This window comes from Taeniopygia guttata, chromosome 1A (assembly GCF_048771995.1).
Source record: "Taeniopygia guttata chromosome 1A, bTaeGut7.mat, whole genome shotgun sequence".
In the NCBI taxonomy this organism is placed as follows: domain Eukaryota; kingdom Metazoa; phylum Chordata; class Aves; order Passeriformes; family Estrildidae; genus Taeniopygia; species Taeniopygia guttata.
Genome location: NC_133025.1, coordinates 32,764,642 through 32,789,690, shown reverse-complemented (window position 1 = coordinate 32,789,690; position 25,049 = coordinate 32,764,642). Strand labels below are relative to the sequence as shown.

The 25,049-nt window shown below is 40.6% G+C and overlaps 1 protein-coding gene across 7 annotated transcripts in view; it reads right to left on the bottom strand.

Moving 5' to 3' along the window:
- Positions 1–25,049, bottom strand: part of MSRB3 (methionine sulfoxide reductase B3) — a 79,027-nt gene that overhangs the window by 51,539 nt on the left and 2,439 nt on the right. For 3 of the 7 annotated variants that reach the window (XM_072922803.1, XM_041711992.2, XM_041712014.2), the window contains exon 2: positions 7,195–7,321. The exons of 1 other annotated variant lie outside the window; for it this stretch is intronic. In XM_072922803.1, the coding sequence (XP_072778904.1) occupies positions 7,195–7,321 (127 nt within the window). Of the gene's footprint in view, positions 1–3,109; positions 3,182–7,194; positions 7,322–12,050; positions 12,126–25,049 lie in introns of all 7 variants that reach the window. 3 more of the 7 variants (XM_072922809.1, XM_072922789.1, XM_072922777.1) reach the window with 3 other exon arrangements.

Genomic DNA, 25,049 nt, shown 5'->3' with positions numbered 1-25,049 from the left:
GCTGCAACAACAGCATGTGGCGGCTCAGCAAAGATTGGTGAATAGAAGAACCTTCAATTAAGTGGAGCAAGAGCTCATTGTATTATAAACTGCCACATTTGTTATCGTTTCTGCTGAGATGGCCAAAGACAGAGTGCACAGGGCAGCTGACCTATTTGCCTTACTCTTTGGATGCAAACCAGGCAAGACAAGATCAAGATCTATTGGTACAGCAGTGAAGGGGGGAATATTTATAATGATGGATTTATCTTCTTCTCCCCCTAACAGATAATGAGACTTTTGTTTTGCTGATATTATCCTAGCACCTTTCACAGGCACTACATTTGTTTAAATTAAAAACAAGGAAGACAGAGACACTAGGCACTCTTTATCTGGTCAGTAGAATTTTGACAGAATCAATAAAAGGGTGCCCAACATATGGAAAAGCATTTTATTAACAGTGGGATCAAGGTGAATTTAGTAAGTGCTTTATGCTACCTTTTGCATTTAAAATATCTCAGTAAGTCATCAAAATAAGCTTATTCGCACAGCTTTAATAAAGGTCTAACCCTGCAGCAGAAACAATTAAAAAGTCAGCATTTTCCAGCAGTGGTGTGTAGCTTATTTTGGCATTCAGGCTTTTGCTAAATCCTCCTGCTGCTTCCTCCACAATAGTGATGTGTGGCCTGTGAAATGAGCACTGGATTTCAAGACTCAAGGTGCCACAATCTGTACTTGGGATGGGGGTGGAGGAAAGGAGAGAGCTGGGGTAAGGTTTTTCCTCTCCTCCAATTCTCTATAGCAGCCCAGATCTAATCCCCTGAAAAACTTGATCTGTCTCCATCTGTAGAGGGTAAGGAACGCTTTTGCAAAAGCACTGCCTGCTCTGTGGTCTTTCATCCCACTTCTCCAAGCATTGAGGGGCATACCCATCATGAAGACAGGAACTGCTGGGACACTGCTCCAGTTGATGCTCTGCTATGACCACCACAGAAAACACTGTAGCCCACTCCCCTCTCAGTCTGCTTCACTGTTTGGACTAAAGGTAGAGGAACAATCAAAAAGGTTTTTAACTGCCAACTTAATTTCCTAATGGGCCTTCTGGAATTCCTTATTTTTAGTTAAAATTCAGCCATGCCTTATTGGTCAAGAAGATGGGGTCAATCCCTGTGATTTAAGAGGATACAGTCAAGCCTTTCCCCACTCTGTGCTCTTCAGAACGCCCTGACCTGGGCCAGAGCATTGATGGGGGAGTACTTACCTGCAGTGCACAAAGCTGCCAGCACCACACCTGGGCTGCCAGCACCTCCTGTCCCACAAGAACCTTTTCTCCAGACAGAGCAAGGGGCACCTTTGTACTCTAGCCATGCATCCCTACCCAACACAGCTTCCTTTGAAGGAAATCATAATCACAATATTTAGCTTGTAACTAAGAACAATTTCCCCTTCTTAGCATTCTCTGGGACACAACTCGTCTCTAGTCATTTACCCCCAGATCATGATCTATGCTGTAGCAATCTATGGTTAACCTAGCAGCTAAGGTATGGTAATGTTCAAGCTTCTAGGGCCTGATTCCCAGTCCACATTCTAGGCCCATTCAAGGTTCCATCAAATTCCAAGCTCCTAAAGTCTCTAAATGATCATCTCCTCCATTGTTTCCCCAACACACTCTTACTGACTTTAGGGCTCACATTCACGTCTTGCATTTTTTTCTTTTTTTCCTGCTTGTCCTTCCTTAGTTCAGCAATATAGAAAATATCTTTTTTTTCTGTGTGCTGTTGTCTCTCCTTTATATCACATTCTTCTCTGAAACCTTTATCACATATATACTCCTCAGAGAAAAGACAAAGCCAGGAGTTGCTTTTAATTGAAAGGAAAAAAGTGAAGGCAGTCCTCAAAGGGCTTCTTAGTCCTCCTGTTAGACACTCCAATAACTAAAAAAAGTAACTTTTCATGAGAAACTTTAAAACTCAGAAACACCCTGCTGAAAATTCATCTTTTCCATACCCAACTAAGCAGAAAGCACACTAAGCCTGAGCTGCAGAAGGCTCAGGAATAGAACACAGGAAATTTATGAACTCTCAGAAGTAAAACATTCTTGCAAGAAGGGTGGGAATGCATTGTGGTGGATCCTCTATGAGAGCCAGAAGGGAATGAAAACAGCCATAAAAGATCCATCAGGATACACATTAAGGGACTGTCTTTGTGCATGATCTGGGAGCACAAGAAATGTCTCATCATCCCAGTGCTTCTCAGTGCAAGAATCACTGAGGAGCCTCCATCCAGATGGGCCAGAGACAAGCACCATCTCTCTCCTGAGCAGATGAGGAAGAGTACTAAACTGCACCAGCTCAAAGACTTAAAAAGAGCAAAAAATAAACCAGAGTACAACCTCTAGGAGACATAACAGAAGGCTTCTAGTCTTCTTTATGATCCCAAGTTTGGCAAGTATCAGGCACTTTTAAGGGTATTACACCCAAAGAGATATCTACTAATGAATTTAGTCTTAAAATACATAAAGTAAGGCATTTTAGATGGAATACTATTGTACAAATGGAACATTTGTAAATACAGTACAACATCAAATAGACTCCCATTAAGACAGCTATATGTAATTTTAAAAACTCATTTTAAAGCCATTCCAAAAATATGATAATGTTATGCTCTATTATGATAATGCAGTGTCCTGCTATTATATGACTAAAAGGCAAACATATACACAGACATTTAGAATAATGATACATTAATGGTTTCACATGCTATATACTGTTGTGATCACATAGTGCATATTTTCCACTCTTTTCAAGAGTCCTTTTCATAACTGCTGGGAGGCAGTAAACTAGGTATTTGTAATACTGTGTTCTAAATTTAAAAATCAATTTTTGATCCAAATTGATATTTACATTTTTTAAAAATTTAACTGGATACAAATGAGTTTTAATTTTTGCCCCCCAACCAGTTCTGAGGAAAACATACATTCATCTGAGACCTTGTATAGCATACTTAAACCCAGAGCAAATTTTTATGTTCAAGATATAAACCCTAGAAAAGATTAATTTATAATTAAAACATTGACAGGCATTTAACCATAGCTGTATGGATGGTTTATGCTGTACAATATCAGTCTTACTTTTATTTTCTTTTGGACCATGTGAACAGACATCTGGAGTAGTACATCTCTGGTGATACACATTACAGAAAACTGTGGGGAAGTTATAATATACACTATAGAAATTATATCTCTGCACATAGAAACAGACAATATGAAATGTTTAGTCATACTCAAGTCACACAAAGTTTGACAGCAACCTCAATACTTTGAACCCACAAGACTAATGTCTTTACTAGATTTTGGTTGTTAAAGCCGTATCTGGCAAGCAGTATGCACACAGATACTTCATTGACATGAGCAGTTTGAGAGTTCAGAGGAACAAATGCATACAAATAATTAATGTATGCAAATGTTTTCAAGATCTGCTTCTAAAAGTAATTATTTATGTTAACAGATTACTGCTAAAAATCTAATTGTGAGACCCAGTAATTTTCTATTCAAGATTAAATTCAATTTTATGAAAAGACATTATATTAAAACTTAGAATTAACAAAGATTTAATAAAAGAATGAGAAACCATACTATAGATATTTACTTAATAAAGACTTACACCATATGCCCAAGACCATCGTCATACAGATGCATTGTAGTTTAGTCTAATGCTAGAAAAGTACGGTTTCCTACTAGTGGTTATTTGAGCACTTAAACACTACACAACAATTTAATATTACCCAGGACTTTATTATAAGGAAAAAAAACCCAACCCTAAGTCTACCCCTATAATTTTTTCATCATTACTTTTACTTAATTTTACAAGCACCATAATTTTCTTTGATCTACAGGAGAGGAAAATCCAATTTATCACATGCAAAAAATGTGATGTAAGCAGCACAACATTCAAAGTGTTAAAGAAATAAAGGGTCTTTTTAAGAAATGAGAACCTATAATAATTAGAAGACACAGCAAAGCAATATAAGCTATCTTTTTAGGTTATAGCTTGGTGGTCTGCTTCAGAAAACATATGTACATGGAATTTGCATAATCATGACTTGCATCAGTTGCTTCTTAGCATGCATAAAGCAGATGAAGTAGATTTTATACTAAAAGTTTGGTGGGGATTTTTGTAATTTTGACATGGGCTTTTTTTAAAGACTTAATTTCTGTGAATTAAATGCTGGCAGGTGCTCAGTGCATCCTACATTTCCAAAGAAATTCAGAGCATTCAACTCTAATAAAGTGGGCTCAAGGAGCGACACTTGTGTGTCACACAAGAGATACAATGTAGCTGTAGTCATCACTGAAAATGAAGAAACCCTGAACCAATGTGATGGTAGTTTGAATACGGGCGAAGGTTTTGCTTTTTTCCCAGTATTCTTGCTTTTCTTAAAATACTTGTAAATGTTCCTAAGGTCTCAGGGTGTAATTTCTGTATGAATGACTCCTAGACAGGAAGCTTTTCTGGGTGTGCAGAACAGCAGAACAGCGAATGCCTAGTGCCATCTACTGGGAGCGCCTGCTCCTGCTCAGACTTGCCATCTTGTCTACAAAAATGTTATGGGCAAACAGTGCACTAGGTGAGCACACATTGAAACGTTTAGTCCTAACTTCAGAAAAAAAAATAAATTTAAAAATACAATTTGGAAGAACAGATCTACACCCCAAGTGCTAATATACAAACAGAAAAAGAACAAGTAAAAACACTTCACTAGTACAAGTGAAACTCACAAATGCTTACAAAATAGTAGTTCAAAGAAAGCACAGGTCATTTCTATTCTAAGATACGTCCCAATAGTATTTAATTAATTTAATGGGGAGTGGGGGAGGGGGAGGAGAAAAAACTCCCTTTTTTTCTGGTCTACAACTATATATTAAATATAAATTATGTATTGCCTTGTGTTACTGTGTTCCTTACAGGAAGGATAGAGGTACAGTTCCAAGCATAGAAATTGAAACAATACTTTCATTCAAGCCCTTATCCTGAAAATATTTAACTGCATAGTGTTTAAAACACTATTTGAAAGCCCAGTTTACTGTTCTGACTGCACTTTCCTTCCTTACTTTGAGCATGGGCTCCAGAAGGTTAAAAAATCTCATTCCATATTGAATTTGCCACTGAATTAGAAGGTGGCCAAGCTCCACAAAGTCCCAGACTTGGTGGACACATGGCATGGTGGTATGGTTACAGGACTGCAATTCACACAAACTGGATGGTGGGAAAAGCACTAGCTCAAAGTGTTATGTTATGAAAACTCAGGAGTACTTGGATGTTTTCTGTATATTCAGAAGCCAAAGTCAGGGCAAAATGTGGCATTTAAGCAGAAGTTGGCTCTACATTTCCTTCCCATGTTTTATTGGATACATGCTATGCCATTTACTTGCAACCCCTTAAATACACCACACACATAAAAAAAACAAACCAAAGGCAAAGCAAGCCTATATTAATTTTTAAGCATCTGGGGAATTTAGATTACTCTTAAAATATGTGAGATATGTGATTGTATATTATTCCACTGTTAGCAGATGAATTTGGGCTTACTATATATAAATATCTCTCTATATATATCTCTTTAAGGTAGTTGATCAGTGGAACTCAATCTATTAATGGTCCCACAGTTAGGGATCTAAGGGATGGGAATAAACAGTAGTGTTAACTTTTTATTGCAAAATGTGACTACTGGGTTATGACAGAAAAATGACTTGATAAAACAGATAATGCAGTGCTTTGGAAACAGGTACGGAACAGCAAAACCTCCCGTGGTGTTTCTGTGTGTTTCTAGTGATCAGCTTGCACATCTCCTTTTCAGAGTGAAAACAAAATGGCCAGAAGGCTGAGAGTCCCCATGTTAAGGTAGACAACAGCAATATGAGCACACATCAAAAGGAGCATAATGATGGCTAAGGAAATTTGCTTACTCTATATTTTTAGGATTTTAAATCTGGCTCAGCAGCAAATATAACAGGAAACCAAGGTCAAGCTGACACAATGTGGGTTATTCTCTCTCTTCCTCAATGTGTGTTTGCAGTTCCTATCAAGGTTAATGCGAGTTTTGTGCACATGTGGGGGAAATGGAACGTAAATGCTGCACAAATTGGACTCAGATATAGTTCAAATAAAGTCTAATAAGCTTTAGGAAAATCCATCAGCTTGAAAACTGATGTCTTATCACTGAAAAAAAATCTTTAAAACATCACCTCCACATGCTTGCTAAGTCCAGGTCTGGGAGAAACTGCTTGTAACATTCTGCACTCTTATGAACCAGTTGAGTGTAGCACAAACACCCAACCTGGCCCATTTTTGAGGCTTAACAGAGATCAGCCAGGACTGTATCTTTTTTATTTGGGCGTCAAGAAAATTTCTAGTAATGTTCAAAATTAACTCAGTACAGCTTATATTTTCTCCCACATAACCCTGTACACTGACATTATTATGCTTTCATTACAGACTGTTGCCTTTTAAGTGAAACACAAAATACTTAGGTTCAACGTTTTCATAATATAATTAATTCATGGAGATGGGGTCTTATGGCACCCTTCCCAGACCTAATGGACAAACTTGGGCTTTACACAAAAAGTGCAGCTGCATGTGGGCATTAAATTGCATGTTTCCACTTAGTTATGTAGAGAAGTGTCACGTAACTAAGGAATATACTGTCAGAGGAATTAAAGAATTAAGGTTTAAATCCTGCACACTTTTTGTACATGATTTTCAGTATAACATACTTGATTTATAATAAAAATGTGAAAAGAAATACATGGCATATAACTGTAGTATACTACTAAAAATATTTTTAAGTCCTATGATTTAATAGCAATCAACATGTGCAATTCTTTTAGATATTCTGTTTTAAAATTAGGAACAGCATTTAATAAAATATTTTCTGTTTAATTACACAGTTTTTGCTAAGAATGAGGAAAATAATACAAAATGTAAGAGACTTAATTTTGGACAAGGGACTCAGCATTTCCAAGCTTTTTTAAACCTCAGATATGAAATCGCTCACTCAACTCAGTGACTTTTACCAAAAAAAAAAGTGCAAATACACTTCTGCTTCAAAGGCAAATTTAAACAGAACAACCCATAGCACATTGTTTCCTGCAGCAGAGACACCCCTTCCTACAAGGGCCTTTATTATGCATGACACAACAAGCAGCACCCATTCAACCTGAGGGAAGCCCACAGGCTCGCAGGGCCACTGGCTGGCTCTTTGTCACCAAATGCAGCAGGTTGAATGCAGACATCACTGTGATATCCTCACCAACAAAACCAGAGGCAAAGAACAGGGGCAAGAGCTGAGTAGGGAAGAAAAAAAAAAGAAAAAAAAAAAGATGAGAACAAATTAAAACATCAAAAATGTTTTCATTCACAAGAAAAAAACCCAATATTTAAAATTTTATAAGACCACCACATGGGACCATAATTCTAAATGCACTTATTTTTGTGTGTTTAACTCATTCTTGCTACCCCATCCCCCAACATTTTTATACATATTACATGGAATTCAGTGAAACCATTTTATATGTTACAAAGTGAGAGGGACTGGACATTTTTATAGGGGGCATTCACAAGCTGCTTTAGATATCCAACTGAGGACAACTTGGGGTAGTAACCTAGTCACAAGTGCAGGGGTACTAAGGAAAAGAAACCTTAGAACCTCAGCTAGATAATAGTAATCCTGCCTGGAACACCCAGGAATGCTGGGCAGATCAAACATGCAGGCTTTTTCTATTTATTTTATTTAAACCAAGATCACACTCCACAACATTTTTGAATGGTGAATGCTGGAAACCAGTCTTTGCTAAAAATTGTTCTTTTGATGACTTGTTTGAGCAATGTGACATTTCATTGTAATAAACTTGCCAGATAATCTTAAAACCATGGCTTTTCAAAGACAGGAAATAATTCATGTTGTAAACTGTCCATGAGATATATTTAAACAATCTTCCAGCCAGTCCAAATGTAGCAAACAGAGAGATGGCAGTCATGAGATTTTATTTCAGAAGGGTTTAATGCATAAATGCTAATTGTTCCATTCACCCCACAACGGGAAAGAGGAAACACAGCTGCCTTATAACCCAGCCATGTACAGCCACAGCTCACTTCAGAAGATTATGTGATGTGGGACTGGAGCCAACCCCCAGCCAAAGTCGGTACAGAAATGCTCTGGGACTCTCGTGGAAGCAGGATCAGGCCCCTGTAGTAGCTGTGGAGCAGCAGGGCAGGTCTCCCAGCCTCCTCTCAGTCTCACTCTTTCGTCTGCAGCAGCCCAGGAGCCGTGGGAGTGAGTCCTGCCACGGCCCATGGCAGTGGCTGGGAACAAACCTGCCACGGTCTCGTCCTGAGGAGACTCTCGGAGCAAGGACATTTCTAGAGCACCCCAAACAGGTGCAGACACCCCATCCCTGACAGCATTCAGTGTCAGGCTGGACGGGACTCTAAGCAACCAGGTGTAGTTGAAGTTGCCCCTGCACATCGCTAGGGGTTGGATTAGGTGGCCTTTAAAGGTCTCTTCCGAGCCAAACCGTTCTGTGATAATTCCATGACTGTAACAAGGATCCAGCCCCAGCCGTACCCATTACCAAACCTGCCCGCATCCACGCCTCAGCTCGGTCGTAGCCAAACCAAACTCGCTGCGAGACTCCCGACATTTCCGTGCTGCCCGACGGCGGCGGGCGGGCCCTGCGGGGCAGGGTGAGCGCCATCACACGCACACAAACACGTCCCTGCCGTGGCGGCAGCGCAGCCGCGTGAAAACCAGCGCGAACCCCCTCGCAGCAGGCTGCCAGGAGAACAGAGGGCTGCGCGCAGCCCCGCCGCAACTTCACCCTTGCCCCGCAGCCGGCTCTGTCCCCCAGCCGGCATTGTCCCTCAGCCGGCACCGTACCGCAGCCGGCTCTGTCCCGCAGCCAACTCCGTCCCGCAGCCCCGCAGCCGGCTCTGTCCCTCAGCCGGCACCGTCCCTCACCGGCTCTGTCCCGCAGCCCTGCACTCGGCTCTGTCCCTCACCGGCTCTGTCCCTCACCGGCTCCGTCCCGCAGCCTGCACTGTCCCGCAGCCTGCACTGTCCCGCAGCCTGCACTGTCCCTCACCGGCTCTGTCCCTCCCCGGCCCTGGCCCTCCCCGGCTCTGTCCCGCGGCCCCGGGCTGAGGCCAAAGCCGCGCTCCGGCATCGGCGGTATCAAGCGCCCCCTGTCGGCGGGCAGCCGCAGCGGCCCCTGCCGGTGGCGCCGCCTGGCGGCCGCTGCCCAGCACACGCCTGAGAGGCGCCGCACGGGCAGCCCAGACGGACACTGCCCCCTGCCCTCCCTCCTGCTCCTCCCTCTTCAGCTGCAAGCATCTTAAGCGAAATTATGCAAAATTCCCGAGAATTATAAAACAGATCCTGGCCTTTTGAAAATGTCAAGTATGTCAGTGTTCACCAAAATGTTATTATTTACTCTCACCTACTTATAAAGACTTCGAGGATATGCAAGTCATGAGAGTCCAATAAAATATCACTGATCATCCATGAAAGCACTTTATTGCAGTTAATCTAATTTATTCTTTTATTGCTAATGCTTTGATTGCTATTTCTGTTCACTTTTACATGATAGCAATGCCCAGTAGTTCCAGTGGGAGGAGACCTGGTGCCAGGTACTGCATGCCCACAAACCCTGCTGCAGGAAGCTTACAGACCCCCATAAGAACGGCTTGTGAAGCATCACTAAAGAGAAGTGCACTGTCAAACTCATTGCAATTAACGCATTTGGTTTGGAGGTGCTTCACCCCACCTGGCAATTCCATGGGTACAGAGAACAGATTTAGGGAGAATGACAGTAACATTGCAACAGATTCATATCTTCCCTCTGCTCTTTCTGTGGTGCATGCAAGCTTGGCCATAGCCTTTAGCAGGCTCAGGTGCCGTGTTTATGTCTCTAATTTACTTAAAAGGAACAACCAGAGCATGACAAGAATCATAGGAAGAAGTCCAGAGAAGGGCAATGTCATTGGTGAAGTGTCTGGAGCACAGGTCTGATTTGGAGTGGCTGAGGAAGCTGGGGTTGGTTAGCCTGAAGAAGGTTGTAGCCAGGTGGGGGTCAGCCTCTTCTCCCAGGCAACTAACAGTAGGATGACAGGACATAATCTTAAATTACATCAGGGGAGGTTTAGGTTGGGCATTAAGAAGAAATTCTTCACAGAAAAAGTGATTAGACATTGGAATGGGCTGCCCAAGGAGGTGCCATGGTCTAGTTGACAAGGTGGTGCTCGGTCAAAGGTTGGACTCTATGATCTCAGAGGTCTTTTCCAACCTAAATGATTCTGTGAAAACACCATCCTGGGAATAGAAGGCTGGTGGTTTAAACTCCCATGCTATACACGCCTAGCCCTCTAGAGGTTAAGCAAAGCCCCCATGCTGGTGCTGGAGGTACCTGCCTGCGCCCCAGGGGACCCCATCTGTACTGGCACAGCTCCTCACCTTGCCAGTGCTAGGGCCAGGTGGCCTGGGGACAGCAGTGCCAACACAGCTGTCACATGCCTGAGCCACAGTGAGTACTGCAGCACTGCACTTCCACCACACAGACTCACCACCTCCCGTATATTTATTGCAGTACTGCAATATGCCACTCTCCTGTAAGGACAGATGCTACATGAAGAGATCAGAGAAGAACTCACAATTCAGGGAAGGGGATGATGCTTTCACACATCACTGTTTGGGTTTATTTTGGTAGATTGCCCTTTTTTAAAAAACATCTGCTGATTGCTGTGCTGCCTGCAACACCCAGGACACTATTGGTTCCACCAGTTATCCCTGGGTGTCAACAGACCCCTTGGAGCCCCTTCACTGTGCTTTATTCTTTAACAGAGTACAACATGGATCTTCTATCTGTTTGGGTCTCATAAGATGGATACCATGATCAGCAATAACTTGCAAATCTTGTAAGTACAGATAATACAAACACAGCAGTAACTATGTCATTAGCTGAGTTTCAGAAGCAGTTTTCTAGGATATGCATTTAAACTCCAGGGAAGCCTTTCTCTTAGGAGCCTAATGTTGGCAAATATTAAGGAACTACTAGCTTTCAAGAGCTTCTATATTGTTGTGGACATACGGAAAACACAAGTTTCACCCCGAAATTATTAGCTATAAAGTAACATAGGTGGTCTGTCAAATTTGTCCTTCGGAAATTAAGAACTTTGTATGTACTCAGGTTATGTTTTTTCAACCTCTGTCTGCAACTAGAAAAATTTCTTTGGGTGAAGGACAACTTGAGAGGTTAAATTCTGATATTACCACATCTTGTTTTTAAGAGCAGTAGGGGAAACATCAAGGGTCTTGGGAGCTCGTAACACTACTGGTTTAAATTTTTCCATATTCAGTGTTATTCCTGACAACTCAGGTCCAGAATTCCTAAAATTACATGAGAATCCCAGCTCTCACAAGAGAAAATATGAAGTTTTAGCTCTTTACAAGTAAATTAAAAAAACATCCACAAATTCTTAAGGGAAGGATCAAGGTTTTTTTCTTGCCCCAATAATAAGACCTTAGTAGTGTGAGGTTTCTACTTTTTCCAATTTCCCTTCCCCCAGCCCCAAGTCTCTGGCCTCATTTGGAGGGCAGGAAACAATTAAGAGATAGGCACACACTAGTCAGAGAGCCAGGCTCCCAGGCTCTTGTCAGGAATTCCTGTGTCACTGGAAAAAACAAAGAGCAAAAAAATAGCCACACTGAAGAAAGCCAAACAATGAGAAGTTAGAAAGAAGTAAAGGCCTGAGCCTACTGTACTCAAGTGTTAAATTAACAGTTTAATTTTTATCAGTATTTGTTTTGTAAAGTTTTTTTTTTCAGTCCAGCAATAACTTTGAACAGTTGTTTTGCAAAGGGTTTGCTTATTTATTTTGACACAAAGCAAACTATAACCTAATGTTTCCCTGACAAAACTTAGTGGATTATTTTGTATATATGTTTATTTTGTTTATTTCAGTTTTAACATTTGGATATTCTTTTTTTTTTTTTTTTTTTTTTTTTTGGCTTTTGCTCACCTAAAGCTGCTGCCAGTCAGAGTCAGCAGACAGGACAGATCAACCTTCAGGAACTGCAGAAACAAAAGGTGCAGCCTAAAGAGAGAACCACATGAGCAAGTGTTTCAGTAGATCATGTCTTTCTGTGCCTAAACAATTATTTACTCCCTAGTCACTTTTCCTTAACACATTCTGTGCTAACACCAAAGACCTTGGCCTTTCCTGCTCTCTGCACTGCACCTGGTGGCTTTAAGGGACTTTCCTGTTTGCAGGTTTGATGTGGTGTATGCTATGGTGTGGACAAAGGCAATGTTGAATAGCTTGTAAGAGATGTTTAATAAAGCACCGTGAAGCTGCCAGCTGTGGCAGGAGACTGGAGTACAGGAAAACTTTCCAGCAGGGGTTGACTGCTGGTTATTTATCAGTGAAAGAAGGAGGGAAGAGTTCCAGTTCCCACTCCAATCCAAGATGTCTAATCCTGAAACTAGCACCCTTTGCAGTGTACAAAGTATTTTCACGCTTATATACCTCATTATCTGGGCTGTCCTAGCCTCCCAACAGCCTGAGAGAACCATGAGGGGGCAGTCTTCAGCCCTCAAAAAACCATGCATTCTATGAATATGCATTTGTGCTTTATAATTATATTTTTAGACAACTGCATGTTTCAATGCACCATACTGCATTTGAAGCATTTGGCAAAAAATAGTAAAGGTAATTGACAAAAGCCTGGGAAAGGATAATTTAGATAAGATATTAGGAAGAAATTATTCACTACGAGAATAATGAGACACTGGAGCAGGTTGCCCAGAAAAGTGGTGAATGTTCCATCCCTGTAAGTCAAGGCCAGGTTGAATAGGGTTCTGAACAACCTGGTCTAGTGGAAGGTGTCCCTGCCCACAACAGGGGTTTTGGAACCAGATGATCTTTAAAGTCCCTTCCAACATAAACCATTCTGTGATTCTATGAAATTTATCTTTAAAGAGAGATTTTGGGCTCTGGATTTTCGTGTGCTTGTACATCTATTAAAAATGCAAACCAGGTGTCTTCAAAAGTTTGTGATTTGCTATTTGCTATTAAAATGCCTTGTAAAAGATCACTGTCTGATGAGAATAAAATACTTTAATCATTAACAGCTAGAATAACAAGAAGATAACTATAAATTCAAGCTTCTCAAAGACTTAATGAAGAGAAATAAAGCATTTTAAATGAAATTAATTGCATTAACCTTACAGGTCTACAGAAGTAGTGTAGCATATAGCTTGCATGCTTGTCAGCATATATTCCCCCCCCAATACAATATTAGCTTCTCAGTTACAGCCACAGAAATCTGAAATATTAGACCTGAATTCCCACTTCACTTTTAAGAGTCTCAGTTAAAGCATGTTCCCCTTAGCTGCTTGTGCTGGAATGTACAAACCAAATGGCAAGTCTGTCTACTTCTAGGAAATTTATATCATGCCCTGATAAAAGAGGTAATTACTGCCATGCCTCATAATATTTGAATGAAACACCAGGAAATGTCAAGGTTTAAACTTGAAGGTAGTACTGTCACTAGAAAGGAGCCTAAACAGTGAAGTTCAAAACCTTTTTATTTTCTTGAATTTTACGTATTCTCTTATACTGGATTTTGTTCTTAAACCCTTCCCAGAGCAACTGAAACTCTAACCCAAAACAACTTCCTGCAAAATGCACATAAGACATTTTCAAGTACCAGCTTGCCCACACGTGCTTTATGTGGGCAAACTGGTACTTGTGGATACTGTCAGATCCAGGTGTTTTAATGGCCCTTACTTATAGGAATCACCATTTGCAAAGCAACCAGACGAGTCACTAACTGTGGAGTCTATTCAGTGTTTCACAGCATGACCTGTAGCAGCTGTCCCTGCACCTGCAGAGCCAGCAGGGCCGGAGGTGGCAGACACCTGCCTGGGCACAGTGAGCAGGACACACACCACGCTGCGCAAGCTCCAGTGGTGCACAGGGCCCTCCCCGTCCCACCGCTTCCTCAGCATCCTCATGGTGCCCACCAGCCCACCCTCCTGCTCCTGTGAAACAGACCAGTGTATGGATGTTCTGAGGTATCCTTTTCATATTCTAGATGGGAAGCTTCAGCAGCTTGTTAATGGTGGGAGAAGGGAGGAAGAAGAAAAGTCTAAAGGTTGAGATCACACAAAAAACAGAGGAAAGCAGGAAAAGAGAATGAGCAAAAATGCTCATCTGCTCACACTGAGTCCCACTCTCTGATACATAACTGACAAGCATCGCCTTACGGGCTAATACCCTCCATACTTTATCCTTAGGATGCATAAAGGTTCCTACTGAGGTGAATCAGAGATATTTTTAGGAGTTCAGCCTTTAGTCTGAGCTTTATTATCAGACTTCAGTCATTCATGTAAGAGAGATGAGATTCCCACAACAGGTTTTAGATTATCATACAGCCTAATATTTTTACCTTTCCAATAAAATAATCATGGAAAATCTTGGAAAACAAACCAGATTCTGAAATCTCTGCACACAATTCAGCCTAATCTCACGGATTCCAACTGCTGACAAAAAGATATACTATGTGAGGAGGCACTATATATGTGTTTCCATTTGTATTAGAATGATTCTCCAGAATAGAAAAATTATTTATACTTATAAAAGAAAAACACTACATCTGAGAAGAAAATAAAGACGTCTATTTAATTTTCATCCAATTATCAAATCGAGCTAACATTCTCTCTATCAACAGCTGCCTGAAATAGAAAGCTCACTATCTCTCACAGGAATAAGCCTTTCTGTATGCTGAACTGGCCGCTGCATTGTTCCCCTCTCCCACTAGCAAAAAACCAGTTTGGTAACAATGAGGCTGGTGCGACTAAAGCCCAAGGGTGTGTCCAGGGGCCAAATTTAAAAAGCCTGAGAAGTGAGAAGATAATCAAAACAAAATGAGTTTTTGAAGTTTTTGTATCCTCCCAAAAAACAACAAGGGGAAAGGCATATTAATGCCTCCCTGTTCGGCAACTGGCTCTCATGGACAAGAAAACTGCAGGCTTGATTTCTCCTTATTTTACTACTAACATTTACACACAGCAGAGCAGTGATACTGATCCCCTCTAAACAACCAAAGGATGTGGCCTGTGGAGATGTGGAGAGCATCTATGCTACACTGAATAGGAGCAGAGGAGGGAGGCAATTGTTTCTGCTTTAAGTAATACAGAAGAAGGTTCTTGCTTAAGAGACTCTCACTTGGTCCTTAGGGAGGGTATGGAGATGGAAGGAGATTTCATTAATGTAGAGACAAGACAGCACAAGCCTTGTGAGCAACAGATTAAATGGGAAAAGAAAAACTGCAAAGAGACACAAAAAAGCAGTGTCCCCAAGGAAGGGAAGAAAAAAGACAAGTAAGGAGTCCCCAAGTCTGGGATGAAAGAGAATTCTTGGCTAAGGGCAGAAACCAGTGAGTCTCTCAGTCTAGCAAGTGCTCATACATCTGTCATTTGGAAATTGTTTCCCAATAGTTACGACTACCAATACTTCCCAAAGGAAAGTAAATATAGGTCAACTGGGATTCCCCTCCGCTCCTGCTCCTCCCAGATCTGATGCACTAAAATAGTGCTGAGCTGCACTTTCATTTTCCCTGACTTGGTAGCCTGCCAACATACAGCACATTCCTTTTATGGCAGTGAGTTTATAACTACAACAGTTGTAAACTATTCTTAAATGGGTCTTTTCTGAGAATCACAATCCTTTCAACATCTTGAAAATTTTCTCATTTTTTCTTTTTCCAGGCAGTCCTCTCCAGCACAGTGGTAAAGACTTAATTGCTTCCGGTCCTCAGATGATGAGATACAAGTGTTCTGGAAATAATCTTTTAATTGAACAATTCCTACTGGCAAGTCCAAAAGCTTTTTGTGTTGCACACCAATAAAGGATTCATTCTCAATACTAAAAGAAACAAAAATTTAAAATTTTTGGGTTACTGCTGTGAATAGAACTATGTAAGGGGTACCCTAGCACTCAAAGACATGAAATCAATTTTTTTTTGTTTGATTATGTATGTCTCCCTCTCCACCATTATTTGCATTGTCAGGCTTACTGATACAGCAGAGATAACAAGCTTTCTATTCTATTTTCAATTTGGGACAAATCCCATGCATCACGTTAAATACAACTTCCTTTTATAGCCATGAACAGAAGACCTTCAACAGAAATTTCTATTCTGCTATTCTGAAACACCTTTGTACTAGCTTTTACTTTTCAATGAAAAAAAAAAAAAAAAAAAAAAAAAGGACGAATTTTGAAGATTAAACAAACACATCATTTGGAATTGGCATTCTTTTAAATTGTGTTACACATTACTCTATAACTCAGCAGACTTTTTCCTCACCTTATAAAGATGATTTGCCTGGGTAACAATACACAAGAGATACATGACACGAGCAGTTTCTCCTAGGCAGAATATCTTATAAATGAAGCAAAGAGAAAGCCTCCAGCTAACTGGTATGACTTAAGCGGACTTCAAACTAGCACAAGAACACAGTGCACTCTTCTGAAAAGAGCTCGGTGTGGCTGGTTCCAGGGGGATGCTGCGAACCGGCCCTGCGGGGCTTTGTTTGCTGAGCGCGCACTCCCGACCCGCAGGGCTCACACGGGCTGCGGGAGCTGCCGCTTCTGCTGCACAGAGAAGCTGAATTCTCAAATATCACAGACCACATACATCTGCTGACTGTAAGGAAATGTACAAATGACACTTACTAGTCCACTGAAGGACACAAAGTCCATGAACATATCAAAGAGCCCGAAGAGTTGTGATTCCATCCCAAAACTGGATGGTTTTGCCCTCCAGTTTAACGAGTTCTCAGAGTAAAATCTGCACTAGGGAATAAGAACTCCCAACACTCCCTGCCACAGCAGGAAACTAAGGCATCCTCAGTGGATGCCATGGAGTTATTACAGTGTATATAGGAAATTACCAACAATCAGTAGGTCTATCGCCAGCAGATTTTTAAGATGTTTAAAACTCTTTTAATTGAAAAAGTAGTTAGTGCTAATATCTGTCTACGTGTGCATATATGCACCTAATGTGCCTATAGATGCCATGCACCCTGCTAGAAAAATAAAGTTTCAGTGCAGAGAACACCTTTGTCTTGGTTGTGTAACTTCATTCATTCTGCATTCTTCAGCACAAACCATTTGAAAGCTGAATTATCTCCCTCTATTTGTATTATTTCCTACTTCAAAAAACATAGTTTTTATATCAGACTCCGAACCAGACCTGAGTATCTTGTATTTTGTAAAAATGTTTTTAAGTAAAGGGTTTGTAAAATTTAGTTATGATCTCTCTGTCAGATAGCATAACTTCATCTCAGAGCAATTCAGGTGGTGGTTTCTTTTTTTATCATCCCAGCTGCTAGAAAAGCGCTCCGAGTTAAAGACACCATAGCTGCCAATCTCTCCCCAGCAGTCTCCCTTACATGGAAATTTTCCACGTGGCTTTCTCTAGAAACCAGTACCGCCGCTCACCACGGAGCGGTGCCAGCTGCCTTTGACACCATCACACACTGCACAGCCCCGTGAGTGTCCTCCCAACAGCACGCGCAGGTCTGCGCACATGCCAACAGAGCAAAAGCATCCTTTAAAAATGCACCTTTGATCAGACAGATTGTGTCACGGTGGTATGCAGAGCAGTCTTGTGAATATACATGAAAACCTCAGCCTTTCATCCAAAAATATTTTTTAAAAATGATAGCATATAGAAGGTCTGACATTGCACAAACAAAAACAGAAACAAAACAAAAACCAAACATAAGAGAATGCTCTACATTCTGCACAGAAGCACTTATCATCCAAAAACCAAAGAACCTTTATGCAGCTGAGAAAAACCTCAAATGTCCAATACATAACAAAATAAAATACCATCAAGTAAAACAGAAACTCCTAAGTCTTCTCTTGTCAAGGTTGCACTTTTATTTTTCTGAATCGCAGTGAGAAGACACCACAATAAGCAGGGAAAGAGTGAGACTTAAGCTTTGAGTGGATACTGAATATCAATGACTGAAAAGTGAGAGAGCAAGGAAAACTATTTCTGTCCTAATAGGAATAAATTTGATTAAAATATAAAGACCACTTGGTTTTAAACCACTACCCAAATTTTCTGACATTTAAGAACCCAGATTATATGTACATCCACCTGTATTTAGGTAATTACAGCGATGAAAACATTTATTCAAGACTCTCCTTACAAGAGAAAATGTCATAGACTCATAGAATCACAGAATAGGTTGGGTTGGAAGGGATTTTAAAATCATCTGGTTCCAGCTCCTCTGCCATGGACAGGGGCACCTTCCACTAGACCAGGTTGCTCCAAAGCCCATCCAGTCTGACCTCAAACACTTCCAGGGATCCACAGCTTCTCTGGGCAGCCCCCTTCCAGTGCCTCACCACCCTCACAGCCAAGAATTTCTCTCTAATATCTAATCTAAACCTACTCTCTATCAGTTTAAAGCCATTCCCCTTTACCCTGTCACTACAGGCCCTTGTAACAAGTTCCTCTCCTGCTCTCTCACAGCCCCATCAGGTACTGGAAGGGACTCTAAGGTGCCTCCAGAACCTTTTCTTCTCCAGGCTGAACAAACCCAGCTCCCCCAGCCTGTCTTCATAGAAGAGGGGCTCAGCCTCTGAAGAGCTTGCAAAGACAAACTTTTTCAATGGAAAATGTTAGGTGGAATCTGTGAGCTGAATTGTGATTTTCATTCCAGTGCAGTTTAAAAATCCACAAACCTTTAGGCATTCTAAAGCTATTTCCCAAATCTTGAACAAAAGATATATTAATTCTAGCAAAACTTGCTTAAATTATTTCCCTTCTCTTCAAAGTGTCCAAAACATGAAGGTGTCTCTTCCACCTCTTTTAATTGATTGAAAATATTTATTAAACATTATATTTTTGTCAATCCACATTTCCTAGCTCTAAATGCATTCAAAAGGCAAAAGATACTCATCCTATATCCCTCTAGCTGGACTTGCAATAATAATGCAAAACCTTTTCTGCAGGGTGAAAAGCACTTACCTTCGGGAAAAAAAAACCATAAATATTTTTTCCTGCTCTGTTAAAGCCAACTTACAGCAGTGCCAGGCCTGGCAGCAGCCACACAGGCATGCATGGAGCCCCCCCCCAGGCAGTGCTGGTGCAGCTGGGGTGGCACAGGGCAACAATGCAGCCACCAACTTCATTTTCCTCTTCTTTTAACCTTGGTTTACTTTCAAGGCTTTTTTAAATTTAGCTTTCCTCTGGATCAATATTCTAAGATAAATGTTGACGTTCTCTTTGCATAATCTGTCCCTAAAAGTGACATCTGTTCCACTTCCTTCAGCAGAGGCAGCAGCAGGCACCTGCAGGCAGTCCGCCCCCACCCCAACCACAGCCAGCTGTCAGGAATCTCATTAAGCATTGCCCCAAAATGCAGTTTGTTTCTGTCCTACTTGGACTCGTGCTCCAGAAAAAGAAAATCCTGCACTTAAACCATCAGGGCCCTTGTTTCCCATCTTTGTCCTGATACTTCACACCACTCTGAGACATTTGAAATTCCTCAGCAGCTCTGCCATGCCCCCAGACCTCAGGGGCATGAAACCTCAGCAACTCAGCCTCCAATCCCAGGACAGGGTCCTTTTCCTGTAGTTCACTTCAGCACATCTCAGTGAGAGCCTTCAGCATCCCGTCAGGATAAAACAATGAAGAACATGCCAGCTCTATGTCCACCTGAAGTATTTTTGAAATAATAATTACTGAATAGAATTCTGATACATTTGCTCACTATGTTATTTTTATAGCCTTGGTATGTTTGTACAGAAAAATTCACGTTCTCTTACAGTAATCTATATGTTTGAATTCTGTGTAGCTGCTCAGCAAAGCAAATAAGAAAATTAAAAAACCATAACCTATAATCAGTTAAGCCAGTCTGCTAATTTCACACTTTGTTAAATAAGAAAATACAAAGAAAATAAAACCAACACAGCAGATTATCAGGTTGGAAATAGGACTGTTTATAAAACAGCAGAGGAAATTGCCTGAAGTAGTTGCAGTGACTACTTTGAAACTTGAAATCTGTTGTGCAGACCTTTCTCTGTGCAAAAATTGTCACTGGAGATGCCAGTTACCTCTTTTTTTTTCTCTTTTTTTTTTCTTTTTTTTTTTTTTTTTAAGTCATTATCGAAGTCTATCAGGCTTTCCATCTCATTCTTAGGAACTGCACCTCAGGTACTATAGCTGCATAAATATGATACTATCAGAAATTAGGCATACTAATGTTGATCACTATATTCCAGGATCATGGAGTTGTCCTGTGTGCCTGAAACCTTTCCCTGAGGCTACTCTTCTTCTTCTTCTGACAGATTAAGAAATTTATCCTAAGCATTTGGGAAACAAGGAGGGGAAATTTTTCAGAAATGAGCATGTATCTTGAAAGATTTTTGAAAGGTTTTTGCCTTTACAAAAATCTCAAGAGGAAGAGGGTAATATCCATTTTTAAAAAGGAAGAAAAGACTGACTGGTGAATTATATGGCCATAAATCTATCTTCAATACACAGAAAGCTTTTGGAAAAAAATACTAAACAATCCATAAACAGGCAATGAAAATTAGAAAGCAGTAAGCCACCATGATGGGCTTGCCAAAATCTAACCCCATAACTAACATACTTTTCTTCTTTCCTTGTACTCTACAGGCAAAAGGAAAGCAGCAAATCAAACAGATATCAAATGTAAAATACTTTTAGACAAAGCAAACTGGAAAAGCACTTTTCTTTCAGATCAAGGTCCTATATCACAGGTGCAGAGCTGTTTGAATAAACACACTCGTTCAGCACTTCTCCTACTGACCAGGGTCAAAACCCAGCAAGTAGTCCTACTAAAACTGCATAGCCACCAACCTGCAAGGAGTGTGAAACACCCTGAAGAGCTGAGCAGAACTCACAATGGTCTTAACAAATTGGAGAAATGGTCAAAAACCAGCAAGATAAAATTCAATGCAGTCAAGTACAAAGAATCACATTTGGACTTAAAAAGAAATCTTCAAATGCACAAAATGATCAAAAGTAAGAATGCCAGACTAGCAGCAATACAGCAGAAAAGGATGTCAAGTTTACAGTGACAATAAATTGAGCTAACAGTGTGAAACTACTGAAAAAAAAAAAAAAAAAAAGAGGCAGATAACGATCTGGAGTTTATTAAAAAGGAGAAACATAATACTTAACAGGAGGAACTGGGGAGGAAGTCTGGTCTGCTCAGTAGCAGTGAGGTATCAGTTGGAATGTGCTTCTGGTTTGGGGTGTAGGGCAGAGACAGTTGCGGAAAGCCCAGAGGAGAAGCAAAAAAACAAAAAAAAAGAGTGGTTCAGAAAGCCAAATCCCTGCAAAAATTTTTAAGCACTTGCCTTGTTTTGTCTACAAGAGTGATTGTGGAAATGGGATAATGCTCTGAAAATCTTCTTCTCATCTTAAATAGCATTACATCACTCAGCTATTACACTGTCTTTATTATTGCCACAGTTATTACTTGGCTGTCATTAAAGCAAAATGTACTAGTCTGTAATTCGTATGTAACTGAGCAAGAAAAAGGGTTTGTTTTTCCAGACAGCTACCGTATTTCACATTTTAAGACTTCATAAGAAGAGCCTAGAGTCTTACAAAATATCTACTGTAATCCTTCCCAGCATGGTTCAACAACTGCTAGAATAAATTAGTACAAACCAGCACCTCTCTCAAGTTCAGGGGCGAGTAGCAAAGCTGCCTTGTGTTTTTGGATGAGGGATGCCAGGTAGCAGTTTGGATACCAGGAGCATATGGTGGGTCCTTTCCCCAGTAAGCCACTAATTTGCTACAAGATCTTATCCCTTTTGTGTGCTTGCCTTTGAGTAAAAGCAGGAGTACACAGAACAAGGACAGACAATTTGGTTTCTTTCATGAAAAGAGATGCTGAGATGTGCTGTCTGCACAGTGTATTTTTCCACCATGTACACACAAGATCTGATGAAGCACTGATTTTTATTCTGAAAAACTGATTTTAATTCTGGAAAGAAAAAAGATACAGTCTAAAAGTACATAGCAATTAAATATTAAGACTTTGACGAACAGGGCTGACTTTCCTTTTCTGCAGCCATTCAAAAGCAGAGATAATAATGCTGTAGAAAACCCAAATAATTTTATTTGCAGAGTTTCTGAATTTGCATCTCAGGGCTGTAACTTCACACAGTTGACTGATTCACCTCTACTTTTCCACCTGTCCCTGAGCTGGCAGCCAAAGCATCTGCTCCTGTCTTACTCCCATCTCTCTCTCACACTTGTGCTATGGCTACTGACAGTGCTGTTGGTGTGCGAGCCCAACCAATCTGACCTGCAAGCCCTGGTTTCAGCACTGTGCAAACTGGATCAGTGCACTACTGAATCACCCATTAGTACAAATTTGACTTGAACTAGAGTGTAAGCTCTGACTGTTCATTATCAGGGCACATTAGGATGGATCTGCATTGGTTTTATGTTGAATAAAGCTTCCTCCCAGCAGCAGGATGGTGACAATCTGACCCAGGTGGCAAAGCCTGCTTGTATATTCAGCCATTTTTCTTAGCAACTGAGCGAGTTTGTATCAAGCCAATGCTTGCTCTTGAACCAGCTGCTGGAAGGCCAAGGCCAGACTCACTGTGCTGCATGAACTGAAAGACTTCCACACATCTATGTGGCTCCCTCACACCAGCCCACCTTGAAGGTTCTAGAAGTTGTTAAAATCACCTACACTCTCTGTGCAGGCATCTGGAACAGCCTTGCCTGCAGATTTCCCTGAGAATCATGCACCAGGGAATGGAGAGGAACAAGAACAGGGCAATCCCTCAGCCAGAAGGAACATTTTGTTGGCTATTTCCTTTTGACAACAACTGGCATGGATCACTTCCCCAGGAAGCTGCTAAGGTTCCATGTGTTTAATTTTTTTTCCATTTTCATTGTGTGGTGAGAGTGAAAGTGGTGGCATTTGGCAGCTACATTCCATCAGCACTATTGTTATTCCCTGGTGGTAGGGTTTTGTTTTCCATCAGGTGAAACACAAAGGCGTTGTCCCCTTTTGGAAGGATACAGAGCTAAAGAGACCCATGGGGAAATACTTCCAAATGCCATGCATGTCATTACTCTTTAAATTTCTTGGATGAGGTAACACTTCCCAACAAAACAATGTGTTAGCACGCTACGTACATTTTGCTAAGCTGCTACCCACAGTTCAAAGAAATCATCAATCTTTATGTTCAGATGCTACTGAAAGGAAAAAGCAAACTGGGGACCTCTGCAGAAATCCTGTCCTTAGGCTTTGTCTGTGCAACACTCAAAAGCTGAATCATGTTTAAATCCAAAACTTTCTGGAAATAAACAAATACTTATGCTATTAATTATTTTACAAAACAATGCAAAACTGTAATTTAGGTCAGTGAAGACAGCAAAACTGTGTTAGCACCTTATAAGTGTAAGTATTGTTCTTGCCTGTTTTGGGCTAGTATTGTTCAATTCCTCAGATCTTAAAGTCCTTATTGCAAAAAGCCTCTTTATTCCCAGTTCCAGTTGCAAGATTGTGTGGTTTTCCGATAATGCTGAATTGAGGTTGCTAAATGAGAACCAGAAGGCTGGAGCTAAGCAGATAAATTATAATTTCCAATTCCCTCACCATAAATGGGCTTCTCAAAGAATTCTTCTACCCTATTTTCACGCAAAAAATACAGATCAGCATCTTCACAGACTAAAGACACAAAAATCCTTGGTAAAATACACAATGACATTCTTCAACTTCTTCTGGTAGCAATTAATAATGCAAGATGTGTTTCCTTCCTTTTCTTAAGTGGCTAGTTGAAAATTACTTTAAAAACACTGCTAGTTGGTTATACATTCACAAAATACCAGCGAGAAGGACTTAAATCTTTGGATTTTTACTTTTTTTTTTTTAAGCTAGTACGTATTAATAGCTCACTGAGAACCAAAGATCCTTCTAAGGAAAATGGAGCCTCTGAAAAGATATCAATAAATCCTACCAAAGCAAGGTGAGTAAGGGAAGGGAAAGTTATACTGTAGCCACTTCTACTCTGTGAAAAAAAAAACCAAAACAAAAACAAACAAACAAACAAACAAAAAATCTCTCAAGTTTTTTGTTATTCTGTTTAAAAGACCTCTGTTTTGTGTGGAGAAAATAACCTTGAAATACCTCCATGTATGGACATGATTACTCCCGAGCAAGAAACACCCTATTTCTGTCTAACCTTGTAGTTTGTTCCAAAATAAGCATACATACCAACTTCAGAGTTACTCAGGGAGAGATAAATCCACACCTGACTTTATTCAACAGTAATTCCTAACTACAATGTCATAAACACACCAGGAATTTGAGGGTCCGTGTGGGGATCTTCTGGCTAAGGAACCCTTAAACTAGAGATAGATCCAGTTATAATTAGGCCAATGTTTATCCCACTTTCCTATCAGTTAAAGCCTCCATAGCTTTAGTTCATACGTAGCCTGGGTGCTACCCAAACTGCAGTTTTTAATGAAAAAGAAAAATAATAAAAAGGGGAAAATAAGGTCATTTTCTCTGCCTATGACTAATATAATGCTGCATGTAGCTTAAGAGTTGCTCTGTAATGAGGACACACTCACTTGAATTATGCAGCTCAACAAAGCTATCTCCAAATTGGATGGCTTTACTGTGTTGCTGGCTTGTAGCAATGCCAGTCAGATGCAGACAGGCAGACTTCTTAACCTTCTGTCTGAGAAGATTAAATCCTTAACAGTGTGTTTTCTTCTCCCCCCCTAGTTAGTCTTACTACCCCATCTTTTAAAATAAGTAACAAAAGAACAATTAACAATCCACCTAATAGAGAAAGTCTGTTTTCTAGCATTTCTAAGGTAATAAATAGGCGGATCTCCAATGATACAGAAACAAGTATCAGCTTACAAAGCTGACAAAACATGAGTAGGTAAACAAGATCCTCCCATACCTTCATAAATAACAGGGCAAA